We start from the raw sequence: 17155 nt of genomic DNA, 5'->3' as shown, positions 1-17155 counted from the left end.
ATATTCCAAGTTTCATTTTATCTTTTAGTTGGTTTGTTCAGTTTTCTCAACACATCCATCCATACACATATGCGAACACGCGCATACATTTGTAAAACATTTTATAAACTTTTGAAATAAAATTACAAAGTTTTGCATATTAAATTGTTTCTTCGGTTCGGCCTACTCTGCCTGCGCCATCACTTGTTTTTTTCCTTTTTTTTTTTTGACTTTGTCAGTTATACAGTTTGCTTTCTTTATCTTTATCTTCTTCTTCTTCTCCTGTTTTTCGCATTCATTCGTTTAACGTTTAAGGCCTCGATAATAAGTAAAACAATGTTCATGAAATATAATATAAATTATGTATACTTAAAACAATTACTTAGTTTTTCATTGTTCGCATCGTTGCTTTAGTTGTTCGTTGTTGTCAAATTTCTTGTTGCATGTTTTGACAACTCATCAAGTGCACGCATACCAATAAGCGCAACAAATATAAGCATAAGTAAAAGAATAAGTGTAAGGAAAAATGATTTGAACAATTTGCGTGACCTGTCTCCCAACCACTTAAGTGCTTAAAATTAATATGAATCAAAAACCAAACAACTCATACAACAATTATTGATGCAACATCAACATGTACAGGATATGTTCGTTTGCCTACATATCATAAACAAGTTAAGACTTCAAATAATCTAAACCCCCTTCAATTAAACTTATACTGGGACCCATTGCATAAACTATATCTATATTATTAAAGTGGAATTGTTTTAAACGGTCTTATATAAGTAGCTGTACCCTTCATCGTTTGTGAAAAAGTTACACTAAGTTTATCCGAATGTATACAGAGCTTAGTGCAAGAAACACTTACCCCCTATGGGGTCAACTGATTGGAAAATCTTCAAAATGAAGGCTTTCTTGAAACATATGTCTTTACAAGATTATTACGAAACTTGTGTTTGGCGAAGTTTTGTAGCGTTTTATTTAAAAAAAAAAAAAAAAAAAAAAAAAAATTAATTATTAACGACAATCCATATAATTACAATATTAAACGTCTTATAAACTCTAATAAGGAAAAAAAGAGACTTCATAGCACGTCATCGTAGATATATAATCTTAGCTTTAAACTCTTCCGGAATTTTAATGTAATCTTAAGAATCCATCTTTTACTGTATCAATCGATTCAAAATCGGTTTCCGAATTAGTCTAAAAACGTTTGTCCCTCTGTCCCATCTAATATCTGTTCTTAGCATAGTTTTATCAGATTCGGCATCACTGATGTATTTCGTCTCGAAAAAGAAACCTAATGCGAATGAGGAACGATGACTTCATGTATAAGATTCAATTTTGAAAAGCTCAGAACATTTCTCAATTTCATATATGCAGGCTTTGGTTAGGATGGGACCATTTATGAATCCTTTCCGCGCTAAAAGTAAACTTTTTGTCTGCTGCGTAGGTTTTTCCGTGGACACTATCGATGCACACTTATGATGGCGATGAGATTAAATGGCAAAAACATGTAATTTTTAATACGTTACGATGAAGACGCGGACTAAGCAGATTAGTGTACCTTATACATTAGTAGTATTAGATCTTATCTGGCTATAAGTTTCTAAATTGTTCTACGTATAATATCAAGTGTGGTAGTAGTGTAGGAATGTTGTGCGTGCTTTGTAAGAAACGAAAAGAATACTTTTTACGTTAAATGGTAAGCGAATGAGTTTAATCATGATATCAGAGTCTATGGAAAATTGCACCTTTATTACACTGAAATAGGCACATTGGTCAATAATTTTGGAATATCTTACATAACTCTTCGCATTCTAACAATAAGAATCATATTACTTTCAGCAATCGCTAACTATCGAAGGTTGAGCCAAAAAGCATTTCGGTCATTTGTTTACAAGTGATGAATGGATTCGATGATGACGCTACGTTTGTTATTTTCAAAACAATGGAAAACTTTGAATTTCACGTGTGTTGATTAAACAGTGATTTTTTTATAAAAAAAAAAAAAAAAAAAAAAAAAAAAATGCTGCTCAAAATCAATTGCAGTATTTTATTCGTCGAAAACAACGGCGACGGTTTACATATTATAAACGAAATCGTACGCTTTAAGGGAGTGACTGCACTAGAAAACATGAAAATAAATCCCGAAAATTATTCTCGGATTATCGAACTTCTACGAGAACTTGTAAGATATAGCTGACAGGCTGCAGTTATCTAAACGTAGTTAATGCGTCTTTTAATTGAGCGCTATCATCTAAATCTTAAACGGTTACCATGTCACCGAAACGTTCTCTGAGCGTGCCACGTCGTCTGGCAATGAAAGTGCGAATGACTATTATATTATACATAAGAATGTGTTGAGCGAAGGCATGATTCCTATATGGGCGACTCTCACTGTCAAATATGTGAAAAGAGGTCAGCAACCGTTTGTCAATGTATCGCTGTATGACTAGCATTGAGATGGTGCGAGCGCCGTCTGCAATAGCGACATGTGTCAGGTCTAATATATAAGCGACCATCAATTTCGTGTATTTTAAAAGCGAGTATCGGAACGTTTAGTTACACAATTCAATCGATTGAGAATTTCCGTCCAGCCAAGCAGAGTTTACGATAAGTGTGTCTGTGATGGCATCACATACCGATAAAGAACTAAAATATAAAGAACGTTTGATCTGTGAAATGGAACATTAGAACACTATTGTGTAAAAATAAACCTCGTACTTGCTTTAAAAGCTTCATTTTGTTGTAGCGAAAATTTCGATTGATATCGAATTGAACGGAATAAAAAGAGAACATTTTAGTGGAAGCGAGTGCGGCTATAAAATCGCTTTAATTTAACAATGCACAAGTGAAAGAATTAACTCTACAATGCGTACGTAATGTACAAAGAACATTGGAGTTGATTATTTTAAGTGCTTTATTATTCACGGAAGCCGTTTTTGTCGCAAATGATGATGCGCCTGGCGAAAAATGATCGTAAGGTATTAAAATTAGTCACGAAAACGTTCATTTAACGATATTCCCCGCTTTGTCTGTAATACGGAATATGTCTTAATGGAAAGAGGACAATTACACATCAAGTTTTGTTAATTGTCCATTTCCGCGCGTTGAATATATTGAAAATCAGTCATCAGAAATTCATTGAAACCTTTAATTAGTTACGTCTCTTTAAGTTTCTTTTTTTTTATTATTGTTGTTGTATGGTACCTGAAAAGTGCTTGCGAATGTAAAACACTTTGCTTTCACTTGTTTAACGCATGAACGAAGCGGTTTTTGTATTCACGTAAGAAAAATAAAAAAAGGAAAGGAAAGGAAAGGAGTGTAAGTCACTTTTTCTATTTAAATTGACTCACTTGTGATAAAAAAATTTTTCTCTTTATATAGCCCACGGTGCGCAACACACGTACAAACGTTCGTTCCTCGGGTACTTGGTACAAACTTTGCGAAGGAAACAAAAAAACAAAAGAAGCAACAACAAAACAAAAAGAAAATCCACGACTAGAGAGTAATAATAGGGAGGGAAACAAAAACTTTCATAAACACACGTCAACCATTAAGATACATTTATATGTTGTATGCATACGTTTGTGTGAATGTTGTTTTATTTATTTATATATTTTTATTTATTTATTTTTATTTTTTTTTTTTTTTTTTTTTTTTTGTGTTATTGCTATTACTGTTGTTAATGTTTTACTAACACACTTACCTCTTTTTTATGCGGTGCATCACGTGGTGGCAGAACATCAAAAACTTTTGTACTTCCGTCAAGATATTCTTCGCAGTGGCGATGCTGTTTAACGATAACATACTCGGTGGCAAGTTGAATAGCAGTTATGCCTCGCGGCAAAATGTAACCCATAGCAAAGTCCGTATTTGCGGTGTTGGTGTTGATGTTGACGTTGATATTAGTGTTAGTGTTAGCGATGGTGGCAGTGGCAGTCTTAGTTGCTGAGATTTCAGCAGTAGCAGCGTCAGTACTTGAGGTTACTTTACAATCTTCTTTGGTATTTATTGACATTGATTGATTGATGACATTATTGGGATTATCGTTCTCATCATTATTATCATCATTGAATGAAAACTTATTTGGTTTATTGCCGCAATAATTGTTATTAGTTGCGGTATTGGCGTTACTGACGATAACATCCTTTGCGATACATTTTACTGTTTGCATCTGTTTTGAATATTGCGGTTTATTATTTGTTGTAATATAGCTGACACGTTGGTAGTGGCTTGCCTTAAATGCCTCCATAATTCGTAATTGCGCTTGTTCTTCTGCATGCACTTGTTCGCTACTATCATTACAAACATTGACATCTTCATCATCGTTTTCATCGGTGTCTCTAAACATCTGCTGTTGACCACTTTGATAATTGAGTAGAGCGCAGATAAGATCCGCACACGTTGTCTTGCCATCAACACCCGATATCCAATGCTTCTCACCGTCAATCCAAATTGAGACATTATCCGATAATGTTTCCATTGATGCCAATGAATCACCATCATTATCGCCGGCTTCATCATCATCGTCATTATCATTATCATTATCATTATCATTATCATTATCATCATCATCATCAATATCGTTATCCATAGTTGCTTGTCTTAGATGTTCGGCCACTTGAACTACAATAACGTTGCGACCATCGCCACCAATAACATCATTGTCGCCGTTGTCACCGATACTGCAGTTGTCAATGTTATTGATGTTGTTGTTATTGTTATTATTGTTTCTGCTATTATTGTTATTGTTTTTTTCGTACTCCCCACCAGTCCAACGATTGCATTGAACATCTCTGCTGGTGTTTTGTGTAACATCATCTCTCAGAATATCATTTGATTTCTCGTTGTTCTTGTGTTTATTGTTTTTGTTGTTACTGCTGCTGCTGCTGCTGCTGTTATTATTGTTGTTGTTGTTGTTATTGTTGATGTTAGCTCTTTTGTTATTGTTATCATTACTATTTACGTTGCCTAGGAAAGGTGGTGGTCGTTGCCATTTTTGCTCCTCAACTTGGGCGGTATCTATATCTCGATACCAGATGGTTTGCTTTTTTCCATGCGACTGCAAGCTAATGCCGTTGCTACTATTTGACGGAGCCGTGCTGTTGCCATTCATATTGTTTGGGGTGTCGGTCATGTTATTACTGTTGCCAGTCATTATTGTCTTATTTTTTCTTCTTTCTTCTTGTCTTCTTGTCTACGATATGAGTGTATGTGCATATATGTATATATTGTATCTTTTGTCATCTACTTATTTTCTTTCCCTGCTCAATTCAATGGTCAATGATAATATTGACGTTTTCGATTACTCCAATCTATCCAATTCCGCTTGCATCCGGACTCGTATTTGTTTTGTTATTACTGTTGCTGTTGTTATTGTTAAAGTGCACATGTGGCTTTGTCCTCTGCTCACATTTGACAACAATGATGATGATTTCGTTTTTACCTAATTTTTTCCACTTATCCGAAACAAATTGTTGTTGTTTTTTTCTGCTTCACAAAAATATTGATGATGCCATTGATGACGCTGATCCTAACTAACATTCACGATGATGATAGCGATGCTAATGCCTGTGTATTAGTTATGTTGTTGCTGCTCTTATTTTATTTTCTGCCTTCATGTGTACATGTTCATCTGAAATGTATAACACGATGTTACTAAATTATTATATGTTTGTCATTGACAGCTACGTAGCACATGCTTAGCAACATGAAATTTTTATTTATTTATTCATTTATTTTATTTGTGCAATAATAAAGTCTTTTTCTAACTACAATATTTGCCTAAATTGTTGATAATAGAAAAACTTGAATAGAAAATTTCCTTACAATCGAACACCACTTGAACAAATTTTATTATATGTATATAGAATTAAAATATATATACAATTAAATGAAATTGTCGCTTAATCAACAACACACTGCACATTTGCTGCACAGACATCTCAATAAAATAATGACACTTTAGATGCAAAATATCAGTTAGTTTCTGTGTCAAGTTCTATCATTTTCAGAGTTCGACTGACGACAGATGCCGAATGAATATAAATTATGTCTGATATGTTTTCCTGGGAAATTGCACCGGAATTGCAAAATTAATGTACCCCATTACCCAGTGATGCGTCAAAAAGACTATAATTGGTGGTGGCTATAAAAACATTTGACTTAAGTCCCAATGGACTCAGTCTCTCTCTGCCCTTTTTTTTTTTTTTTAGCATTTATTTGTTTTTTTAGCATTTTATTTCAAAACCTAAATACTTTTGTACACAATATATCCGAATTGCGATATGCGTGATAGTCTCTATGTGATCAGCATATGTGTGCTTAGCAAAATGATGCACCTGTCGTGTATAAAGAGAAGAAAAAAAAAAAAAAGCAGAAGAAGAAGAAAAACGTTGAAAAACTTCAACTAACATTATCCGCTAAACAATAGCACAAGAAGTGTCGTTTCTTATCAATATCTTAAAATCGTATGCGTCGGCAACAAATAGGTTTGGTTCGCTAGAGCGAACGAACGCCGACGTTATCAGACAAGTAGTCAAAAATGGGACGAAACGAAATGAAATTTCGATAGAGAAGAGAGGCAGGCATAAGCCCCTCTTATCAACTTGAACGCATTGAACGCATACATTCCCTACGATATGCAAACGTATTTAAATGCTTCAATAATTTTTAAATAAAATTTTGCACGAAAAAATAGAGAAAATGTTTCACGCTCTTGTACAACAACTGAAACAACAATTAAAATAAAATGCAAAGACTAAATTGAACCGGATTGCAGTGGTTAAATGACTTTACTAAGTAGGGGGTATGCGCGACACTTGGAAAGATTTTTTTAAGTCAATTGTAATAAAGCAAAAGGAAAAACTGAAAATAAAACACAACAACAACAACAACAAAATAATAATAATAATATAACAAAAAGTAGAAAAAAAACTTTACCGTAAATAATATGAGTTCAAGTGAAAGTTTATATCCCATAACATTGGCGATATCAACTCAAAAGGCATTGAATCATACAACTGAACATTCGAACGTTTGAAGCCAGCGTACGGCCTGGTTGGTCAACAGAGCCGTTAGTTAACTAGTTAACTGTTCAGCCAAGCGAACAAATGCATGAATAGACAGTAAACTCTGATACAAAACTGTAAGCGGTGCCTTGGCAACATATATATGTATACATATATATATATATATATATATATTTACACTACCACTATATGTATGTAATCGATCTGAATGTGTAATCAAAGATAGCACAAAGAATAAATGCATAAAAGCGTAACAAGCATTCATTCAGCATATAACCGCATATTTAGATGGACGTTTTTTCATTTCGTTCTTACTTCTTAAGAGCCCCTCCTGTTCGTTAGTTAATATTTTTAAACGGTTGTTATACGATAAAAGTGGTTACACAACACTGTCGTGTTGACTGAATTCGTAACATGAAACAATTTGTTTGTTCTTCAAACATTTAACACTTTTTAGCATACGGAGAAGAATGCAGGGTAGACAACTCACTCTTCTTTTCTATCCCCTCCGCCTCCTCAGAGAAATAAACTGCGATGAAGAAAGAAAAATCATCTCATCATATGTTTCGGAACGCACCACTTACTTATTATACCATACACTAATTGTGATTGTTACAGGTTTACTTAGCTTTGTGTGGATGTTCTCAACGTTTAGGTTGATTTAAAACGATATTCATCTTTTATTATCACAATCGATTTAGAATCATTTTGTTAAACAGTTTAAGCTTAGATGCGCTGTTTTTATGTCTATCCGTCCCTTTATCGATCTATCTGCTTGACAGCTCACTATGTATTTCTAGATCGGAAATTCTTAAGATATTGTGACGAATTTTAATGCATTAATATATTCCGAAAACGAATTGAATCGAATCGTTTTCACGATCACTTCGCATACAACGTCTTTATTTAAAAAAAGATTTCGTAATTTTCAAAATTTCTCATCAAAAATCACTGAGTCATAGTATCCCGGCAAATTGAATTGATATAAACAATTTGGATCGGTTCCACTCATTTTTTCAAGTCTCTCCCACATAACCATGCCTCTGAAATGCAAGTTTTTATACAGAAAAATTGTTCATTTTCTCTAATATATTTCAATATATATATAAATCGGTTCATGACAATAATTTCATATACAAATTTGGACTTCGTAGGTTTAATTGTTAAATCTTACAGTTTATAATTTGAATAGATAAAGAGCGATAATATTTGGACCACTTGAGTTCACTTTTTGAGCCCGCTCTCATATAAAAGCTTCTAGGGAAGCAGATTATAGTTTTTAAAATTTCATTGGGGATTTGAAGAACTATTTCAGGCTATAAGCGAACCACATGACCGACCTTGCCTAACTATAATATTTCTGTTTATTTTTTAATAAATGAGAGCTTGTCATGATAATGCTCTACAGAAAGGTAAACATAATATTTATATTTCTAACACACAATCACACAAGTAAGTAGGGCTCATAAGATATTGATATAACATAATATACTCATAGTATACATGCACACTTAACATAAGGCTCCTTACCGGAAGGGCAGCACATTTAACATCAGATCCATGAAAGGGATAAATGAGTTGTAAAGACTTTATATGTCATTGTTTTATTTTGTGAAAATGTCAGAAGACTTTCAGTTCGATCTGAACCAAAAGCAGAAATTCATTATCGAATTTTATAATATCTAGACATGATTTACCTTTCGTGATCATCGTTTAAAACAAATAGACAGATGTGACATGACATACTTGCATTCAATGATTAGCGCTGATACTTTAAAATATACAATTTACAGGATGGTGGTGGATGCTTCTCTATCCTGTAGCTATGTGCCGATTTCTTACACCTGCTGGTGATGGGTGCGTTTATAATAGGAAAAAAAAGTTTTATGAAATTGTTTCAATTTTTTAGTTATTTTGAACACATTCACGAACCCGTAAAGCGAACCCGTTGTTAAAACTCGATCAAGGTCCTTCGTGTAAGCTTGCATTTACCAGATTTTACTTTTAGATAGAAAGTTTTGTGCATTTTTACAATGCAAGAACTCAACAATTATGGTGAATCGAGCATTGTTTGTTAATCGTGTAAAGATAATTCTAGAAGAATTGATAAGCTGGTGGTTGTTGCTGTAAATTGGTTTTTTTTTTATTTATTACCGTAACTAAAAATGTGAATTTTATAAAGCTTTAATTTGAAGTTGAAGTACTCTACGTTATTCAACATCGATCGATGGTGAACACAGTGATGGTCAGAAAGTAGCAGGGAAAAAGAAAGAAATTGGAAGCGGACACAGCCTAATGGTCCGGAACGACAATTCACTATAGCCACGAGCAAGTACGCTTTAATTCCACTGAAATTTGATTTGAATTTGGCTATTGACGCCAGATTCTTTCGTACGCGCATCTTTTTCTATTTTTTACAACATTTACAGCATTTACAACTATAAAATATTCGATAGCGGTAGAGTTTAAGTGAGGTCGTTCAGGTTGCCAAGACGAATTTAGTCGTGATCCACCAAATGAAGTCACCACACCAAATGTGGTAGAGAAACTACAAAAAGTGTTACTGGATAACTGTCGACTATCGAGCTTCATTTTGCAGTTGATAGCTGGCTGTCTTGAGCAATTCGATGGTTCTCATTATGCACAGTGTATCGAAGCGCTTGAAGTGTATCGCTCAGAAAAGTGTGTCGAGCTATAGCAAAACTACTTCGTAAAATAAAGATGTGGTTCTAGCAATTTTGTATAGTTTCTTTATCAGTTCAGATATCTTTTGACCTATCCTCGTACTTTCAACTGTTTTGCGATTTTCGCTATGGAACATTTTTCGTTTCCAATTTGATCAAAATTTCATGTGTACTATGCATGTTAATAGCATGTATATATAAAAATTATAAACTATTGCATTGCTTGTAGGCGTGTCAGATTTTCAATTAGAAGAATTTTTAGACTAAATTTTTAAACAAGTTCGGACTATACTATTATTTCTATACTAGTATTACCTACAAATTGCTTACCTACGGTTCTTTGTTTTCTTTCTGTGGGCGTGTTTGTAGGCATATAATGCCATAAAATAAAACTAAACACGTTGCCAATTTTAGTAATGTATATGAAGAGTTTATAGATTATCGAGAACCTATTTCTACATTTCATAAACCCGAACACATTGCCCAAAAAATTAAATTATGGCAGCAGAATAATAAAGTAAAACAGCATAAATTTTTAACGACATGCAATTTGCATGAGAGATCTTAAATTTGATATTTGAAAGCTTTCGAGAATTTTTTCGAGCCTTTGGAAAGCGAACTTTCTTTTCTCATTATATGATATTTCCGTCCATAAACAAAAGATGAGAAGATGACATTTACCCATAAAGAAGATCTCATCAATGACATTATCATCATCGTTGAAGTATATATATATATACATATGTGAGTTGCAATTATATGACCAAGGCGAATTCACGAAAACGTTTGGATCTTGGTTTTCTCAACATTTGTTGGATATAAAGGTGGAGTTAATTGAGGGTTAATGGAAGAGTAGTACTGACGATGGTATTGTAGATTTCCTTTTGTAATTTTCTCTTTAACTTTTCATACAATGTATCTTTGAAGATCCAACTTTTCCATGACATCATCCATAATTAGAGGAGCAGAAGCAGCATACTTTGCCGCTCGATCAGCCTGCTCATTTCCCAATAAACCGATGTGACTTGGTACTCATAACATTTTAATTTTTCCGTTATTTCTTAATTTGTTGCTGGTGCTTCATCTCGAAGTCGAAGGGTTCCGAATAGCTTGTAATACAGACAAACTGTCGGTAACAATGATGGTTTTGAGTTGGTTTTTATGGGCAAGGTTCGCAGCGTGAAGGATAGCTCTGGCTTCGGTTATAAAAGTTGAAGTACTTTCGTGAAATATGTGGTTGAGAAGAACCCGTCCTGTAGCATCTACCACCGCATAAGCAGGAGGCAGACCAGGAGATTTTGAGCCGTCTGTGTACAAAAGATTCCAACCAGTACTCTCCAATACTTGGATTTTTTCGGCTATTAGATGCCTGAATATGTAATTTGGAGTATCTTCTTTTTTGTGCATAGACAGCGAGATGTCAAAAGAGCAGTCTTCCAAAATCCATGGAGGTTTAACACCAAAAGAGCGGATAATTTTTAAGGGAATATTCAATTCCTTTGCGAGGTACAAAAAATGGTCAATTGCAGATGGTGACTGGAATTTTCTTCGCAATAATAATCTTTCTCACGTCATCACCGAGAATAGATTTGTTTGAACTAAGAAGCTTGGGGACTATTTTAGCTTTTAACTCATACAGTCTATTTTCTAAAGCTGGGAGACCAGTTTCAATTATAATACTATTTGTGGGCGTCGTCCGAACAGCATAAAAACTTGCTCTGACGGCTTGGTGATAGACCGGTTTAAGGATGTTGATATTAGATGTGCAGCTATTGCCATAAATTATCAAAGCATAGTCAATCTTGCTTAACACAAGCATGTTGATAAGATAAGCAATAGTGTTAATATGCGCATGGCTTCTCCAAGCAACGTACTGTATGAAATTCACCCTTGTTAAAATGGAATTTTTTAACCGAAGACAGTGTGCTTTCCAACGATGCTTGTTGGAAAAAGTGAGCCCGAGAATATGCAGCGTCTGCACGTTTAGTACTGGTAAGTCATTAATATGCATCAGTAGATTTCCTGCATCGCAAATCTGCTTTCGACAAATGTGCATTTTTTTAGATTTTTGTATGGAAATTTTAGCCCCTGACGAATTTGCCCATGCGGAGATCTCTCGTCCAATAGATTCGAGGATGTTGATTGCTTTCGTGCTATCTTTTTCTTTTTTAAAAATGTATACATCGTCTGCGTAGAGACAACGTTCCACTTAAATTTACAGCCAAACCTTTACAACACACTGTAGCAAGCTTCAAAAGCCCCATGAAGTATGTAAACTCTGGGCAAGTTTCAAATTTGGGATACACTTTAACATGTCCATCTGTCCGTCTGTAAAACTGTGTAGTATCTTTAGCAAACATTCTCCCAAAATTCAACAAAAACGAAAATATTGCCTACGAATCTGCAAAAGAATTTGAAAATGAACCCAAGCCGATAAAAGAACACGAGTACAACGCCCACATACCTATGGAACAAAAACGGCGAGCTGCAACACATACACCATATTAATTTCTACTTTTATTCTGAAGATAGAAAAAATCAGCCATGCCCACTCAATATTCTTTTCTTTTCTTGTTTTTTGCTTGCGATAACAGTGATGGGTATAAGAGAAGATTTGGTCATTTCTTCTGTCTGTTTGTATTCTTTCCTTTGATTTGTGATTTCATAAGAAAATTTTCTTCTCATCTTATGTTATATGAAAATTGAATTATTTTGTAATTGAATTATCGTTTTTAATACATTTGATTCCTGTTGCTCGTAAACTATTGCGAACTGAAGACTTATTCAAATATTTATCACAATGATCCGTTTTCTCAAAAGCAAAGCGAACGGTCTCTTATGTGTTGTTTAAATTGCAGAACAACCGAATAATAGCTGAAGAATAAAACAGAAAAAAAAAAAAGAAAAGAAGAGAAGAGAAAACAAAAGAAAAAATTAAAACGGAAATGCGTTCAAAATGTTAAATGTAAAATGAGTCAGTCAGTCCAATTCGCTTAAAGAATACAAAGAGCTGTAAAAATAATAAAACGAAATAAATGAAAGAACTAAAAGCACATTGTAGATCAAATACCAGGAAATAAAAAACTAAAAAAAAAAAAAAAAACACACTTGCTCTTAATGGCTCGGTCAGTAAAAAAGACAAAACACATACACTTACGCACTAGCAAACTACAACAATTGGAAAAACGGCAACAGGAATAAGAACAGCAAGACAGAAAGAAAAAAAAAGGTCAAGTACTTTTGATAAAAGGAAGCATTCATACTTACGAACATGATGATTGGAATGTTCATGTGTGTGTGTGTGTGTGTGTGTGTGTGTGTGTACGTATATCTGTTTGTGTGCGTGCGATTTTATGCGCGGCAAAGATACCAAATCAAATATACTCAGAGGCCATCACACAAACGCAATATGTGAATATGAATGAATATCTATCTATTCATTTCATTTCATGTGTGTGTGTGTGTGTGTGTGTGTGTGTGTGTGTGTGTGTGTGTGTAGTTACTGTACGACAAAGCAGTACAAAACAAATGCTGGAACAAAAAAAATTTGCCTCTTCTTTTGCATTATCGTGTGCTTATTGCTTCTTCTGTTCCACCCTATCCGTTGGCTTCTGTCTCTGGTTTCAGCTGAATTGTATCCAACAACAAAAGGCTCAGTTCATACTTGCTTTCAATTTGATATCAAGCGCAACAAGAACCCTTTCGCATTGCGAATTATTTATATGTTTATATATATATATATATATATATATATGTATTTATATAAGCATTGTGCATAAGTATGGCTTGTCTGCCGCATGTGTTGATATGGTATATATGTAGGCAGGCAGAGAAAGAAATTGTTGATGTATTATGTCCGATGTATGTCTATAAATACATTTATACATGCAAGTATGAACGTGTGTATATGTGTGTGTGCGTGTCTGCCTATGTTGCTGTGATTTGTGTTCTAATGGTTATGATTTGCTTGACCACGTTTTCTAATTATGTACAAACGTGTTATCCTGAAATTTCTGCAATAAAATGCAGCAGCATATATTCTGGCATTTAATCCAATAGGCATGCACATCCATATAAACATCGTATCATACTTGTTATTTGGCCTCTGTCTTATATTGACTGAAATGATGGACAGAGTAGGTGTGAAGAGCAAACAGTTATATTTACATTAAGCTGAGGGTTAGTTAGCCATCATTATATTTATTTTGCTAGTGACGATAAAGCTTAAGAACTACAATCTATTCCCATTATTCTGATCCTCTCAATTGGAAGCTGCAATTTTCTTATTAGTATAAATTGGAAAGTAAATCATTTTCGACGACCGAGAGAATAACGTACGCACTCGAAACGTTTATCTCTAATATGAATTTAAACGAAGTTCAAACGAATGCTAGAATACTGGTGAGCCTGCGATGAAATTGTAATGAAATTACTATTCAGCTTAACGTTAAAGTGAATTAAAATAAAACGTAAACTAATTTATTTAATTTGAGTATACACTTATCCCAAGTAACTTATTTTGCTAATACGCTGTCAGACATCGAGTATCTGCGAATAGCTAAAATAACTATGAAAATTCATGTTGTTATACTATTTTCTATATATAGGTACTTGATCTGAAGAGGTCAATATTATTTTGATCGATTATATTATTTTAATATCAAAACAATTGAATTCTACCCATTCGCTTTCTTACATACTAGAAAGTGAGTATCTCTATGGGGCAAAACATAAGGAAACCTTAAAAATTGAACATCTCGTTTCAGGTTTAAGTCGAAATCGACTTATGTAAGATCAATCACTCGGGACGCACGTGTAACATGGTGATGGTTAAAAAGAAGGGTGGAAGTGGAAAAAAGTGAACATTGGCCGCAGGTTGATGGACATGCGCCCGATCAGTAAGTGTTATGCGTTCACTGACTGAGGTACATAGCTCTATAGTATCGCATTGAGATTTTAAACTGCGAACACACTGACCTGGTAGCCGTGGTTCTTATCTAATCGTCTACCCAAGCATAAGGACGTATCTTCACCGAAAATAATAATAATAACCTTATCGATAATAGTAACTTGTGGGCTTAAGAATATACGTAATTTTGCTGATTTTCTTGAGCGGGGACTAAACACAATCGAACGATAATCAAGACATTGGAAATTCGAAAAAATTTCTTGTAAGTGCGTTTATGCATTTATTGAGCTACTTACGGAAGTTGTTGATTAATTATTCAAAAAATCAGTAAGAACATTATTGTCGGTCAGGGCCGACTATAAGGCGCCTTTTTTTTTTTTTGTAAAGACCTTTTGATGAGCTGGGATCCAGAAAATAGACCAACGTCGTTCAAATTTGATAAAATTATTGTTTATGTCAAATTATTATTATGCGCGAACTTTCATCAAGAAATATTGAAAACTAGGTTTTATTACCATATAAAGATTCAGTTTGCGTAGGCAGGGAGTAAAAAAAAATGGATTGAATGCTTAAATAGTATTACGCAGCGAAATCGTAAAAATTAGAATTTTTTTGCGTAATAAGGTGTTATATGGAAAGTGACCCAAAAAGTGGCCCAATTCAGTTTCACCAAAATATCTCAAAAATTGCGAACTGTAGCTTGACCCCAAAAATACATGGACATACACCAGATGGACCGATGGACAAAGGTAAAGAGAAGCTTAGATTGATTCAGATAGTGATTCTGAATCGAGCGATATAATAAAAGATGGGTCCATCTCAACTCTCTCTGGGTGTTAAATAAGTCCCCCAATACCACAAGCGACCTAGCGTATCGTCATAACTGATGGCGCAGTAAAACCTCCTTTGATTCTTATATCGTCTTCTTGATCGCACTGCAGAGTTGATTTCACGATTTTTGAAAGCTTCTTAAAATCTCTAACTAATTAAATGTGAAAGAAGGTAATAAATATATTGAATGCAAGTTTCGAAAATTTGCAATAGCTCGAGGATATATTGCATGTAGGATAATCGCGACCACAATAAACACTAGTAAGCTTATATGAAACTCCTTGCCGATGCTGAAGTTGGCGTTGACTTTGTCATTTGTTTATTGCTGCGTGTCAAGCTAGACAAGAAGGTAGACGTCGTTAATAGAGTCGTTATGCATTGTTACTAATTGGCTTAAATAATTAATGCTTATGAAAAGAATGTTGACCATAATGCATTCTTGATATTTATGTTATGTAATATTTTGATGGCAATTAACGAAATACATTAAATAAGTATTTTCTAAAACTATGAAAAATGTATGCGCTTATGTAATATTTTATGAAAATAATGACAAAACATAGTCGACTTTTCTTTCTTTTTTTTTTTTTTTTTTTTTTTCTATATTGCGCCATAAATGGAATGGAGAATGACACCTGCAACGCGCTAATACCAAATAATTGCTAGCGATAATTATGGTTATTTCAAGGTTTTTTTTTTTTTCTGTTTTTAGAATGTGTTTTACAAAATCCATAAACACAAATATTCGTATGTAAGCGCAACAAATCGATTAAACGAAAAAAAAATAAAATAATAACTACTTTTTTGAGCGCGCATTAAAACCCTTTGCATAAATTTGCCAAATACACGAACAGAAATTCGATTAAAACGCAAACGTTATGTGATAAAATCGCATGCGTAGAATGAATGCAAGTATCATATACGTGCACACATACGCATCTAAATTTTCGGCAGCACTTTATGAGCAAAGTACATAACTGCGACCTCATAGTAAGTAACATGGAGAGACACACATGCCTGCATAGATGCGTCAGTGCTGCTCGCTATCGCTAATCTTAAAATTTTGCAATCAATAGGGCTTGTTATCGAATAAGTTATGATGCATGAATTCGTTGCTACGTCCATATATATATATATGTATGTTACACAAAAAACCTAATCATAGTTAGTTCGATATATGGTGCCATACATTCATTGTTTTATGTTAAATGATCATGAAAAACTTGGTTCTTTCTTTTGCTAATTACGCTTACATTGGTGCCGCTATCGCGTTGACCATCCATCCATTCCAAGGCCTTGCGTTGGTAGCGTGTAATTAAAGAAACTGTTACAACAACATTATAAATCACTTGTTATTGATGATAGTGATTGTCAAATAAATGGCGGATAAATGCACATTTAGTGTTGCATCTTAAACGAAGTCATTGCCGTTCACTTTGTTTGTATTGCATAGTGAAATGTATTGAATTAAATGGAATGCTCCTTCAATCGATGGCAATACGAAAGATGGAAGCATTAAAAAATGTTTAAGGGCCTAACTAAGACAATTAATTTTATGGTAATAGTTAACCGAGAATATTGGATCGAACTCTAATGATATATAGAGGGGGCATTGCTTGTGCAATAAAAGCTAAGAGAAAATGCACCTGGTGCTCGTAGCCCTCGAATATTTAAATACATTATTATTGTAGAAGATTTGCTTGCTTGTATTTCAT

The 17155-nt window shown here is 34.0% G+C and overlaps 1 protein-coding gene across 4 annotated transcripts in view; it reads right to left on the bottom strand.

Moving 5' to 3' along the window:
- The window catches only part of LOC119632727, a 60008-nt gene that overhangs the window by 10473 nt on the left and 32380 nt on the right, over nt 1-17155 (bottom strand). For 3 of the 4 annotated variants that reach the window (XM_038025815.1, XM_038025813.1, XM_038025814.1), the window contains exon 2: nt 3692-5620. In XM_038025815.1, coding sequence (XP_037881743.1) covers nt 3692-5143 — 1452 coding nt within the window. In that variant the 5' untranslated portion in view covers nt 5144-5620. Of the gene's footprint in view, nt 1-3691; nt 5621-12164; nt 12254-17155 lie in introns of those variants that run through there. The other variant, XM_038025816.1, reaches the window with a different exon arrangement.

This window comes from Glossina fuscipes, unplaced genomic scaffold (assembly GCF_014805625.2).
Source record: "Glossina fuscipes isolate IAEA_lab_2018 unplaced genomic scaffold, Yale_Gfus_2 1, whole genome shotgun sequence".
Lineage (NCBI taxonomy): Eukaryota > Metazoa > Arthropoda > Insecta > Diptera > Glossinidae > Glossina > Glossina fuscipes.
This window is presented reverse-complemented; position numbering and strand designations above follow the sequence as displayed.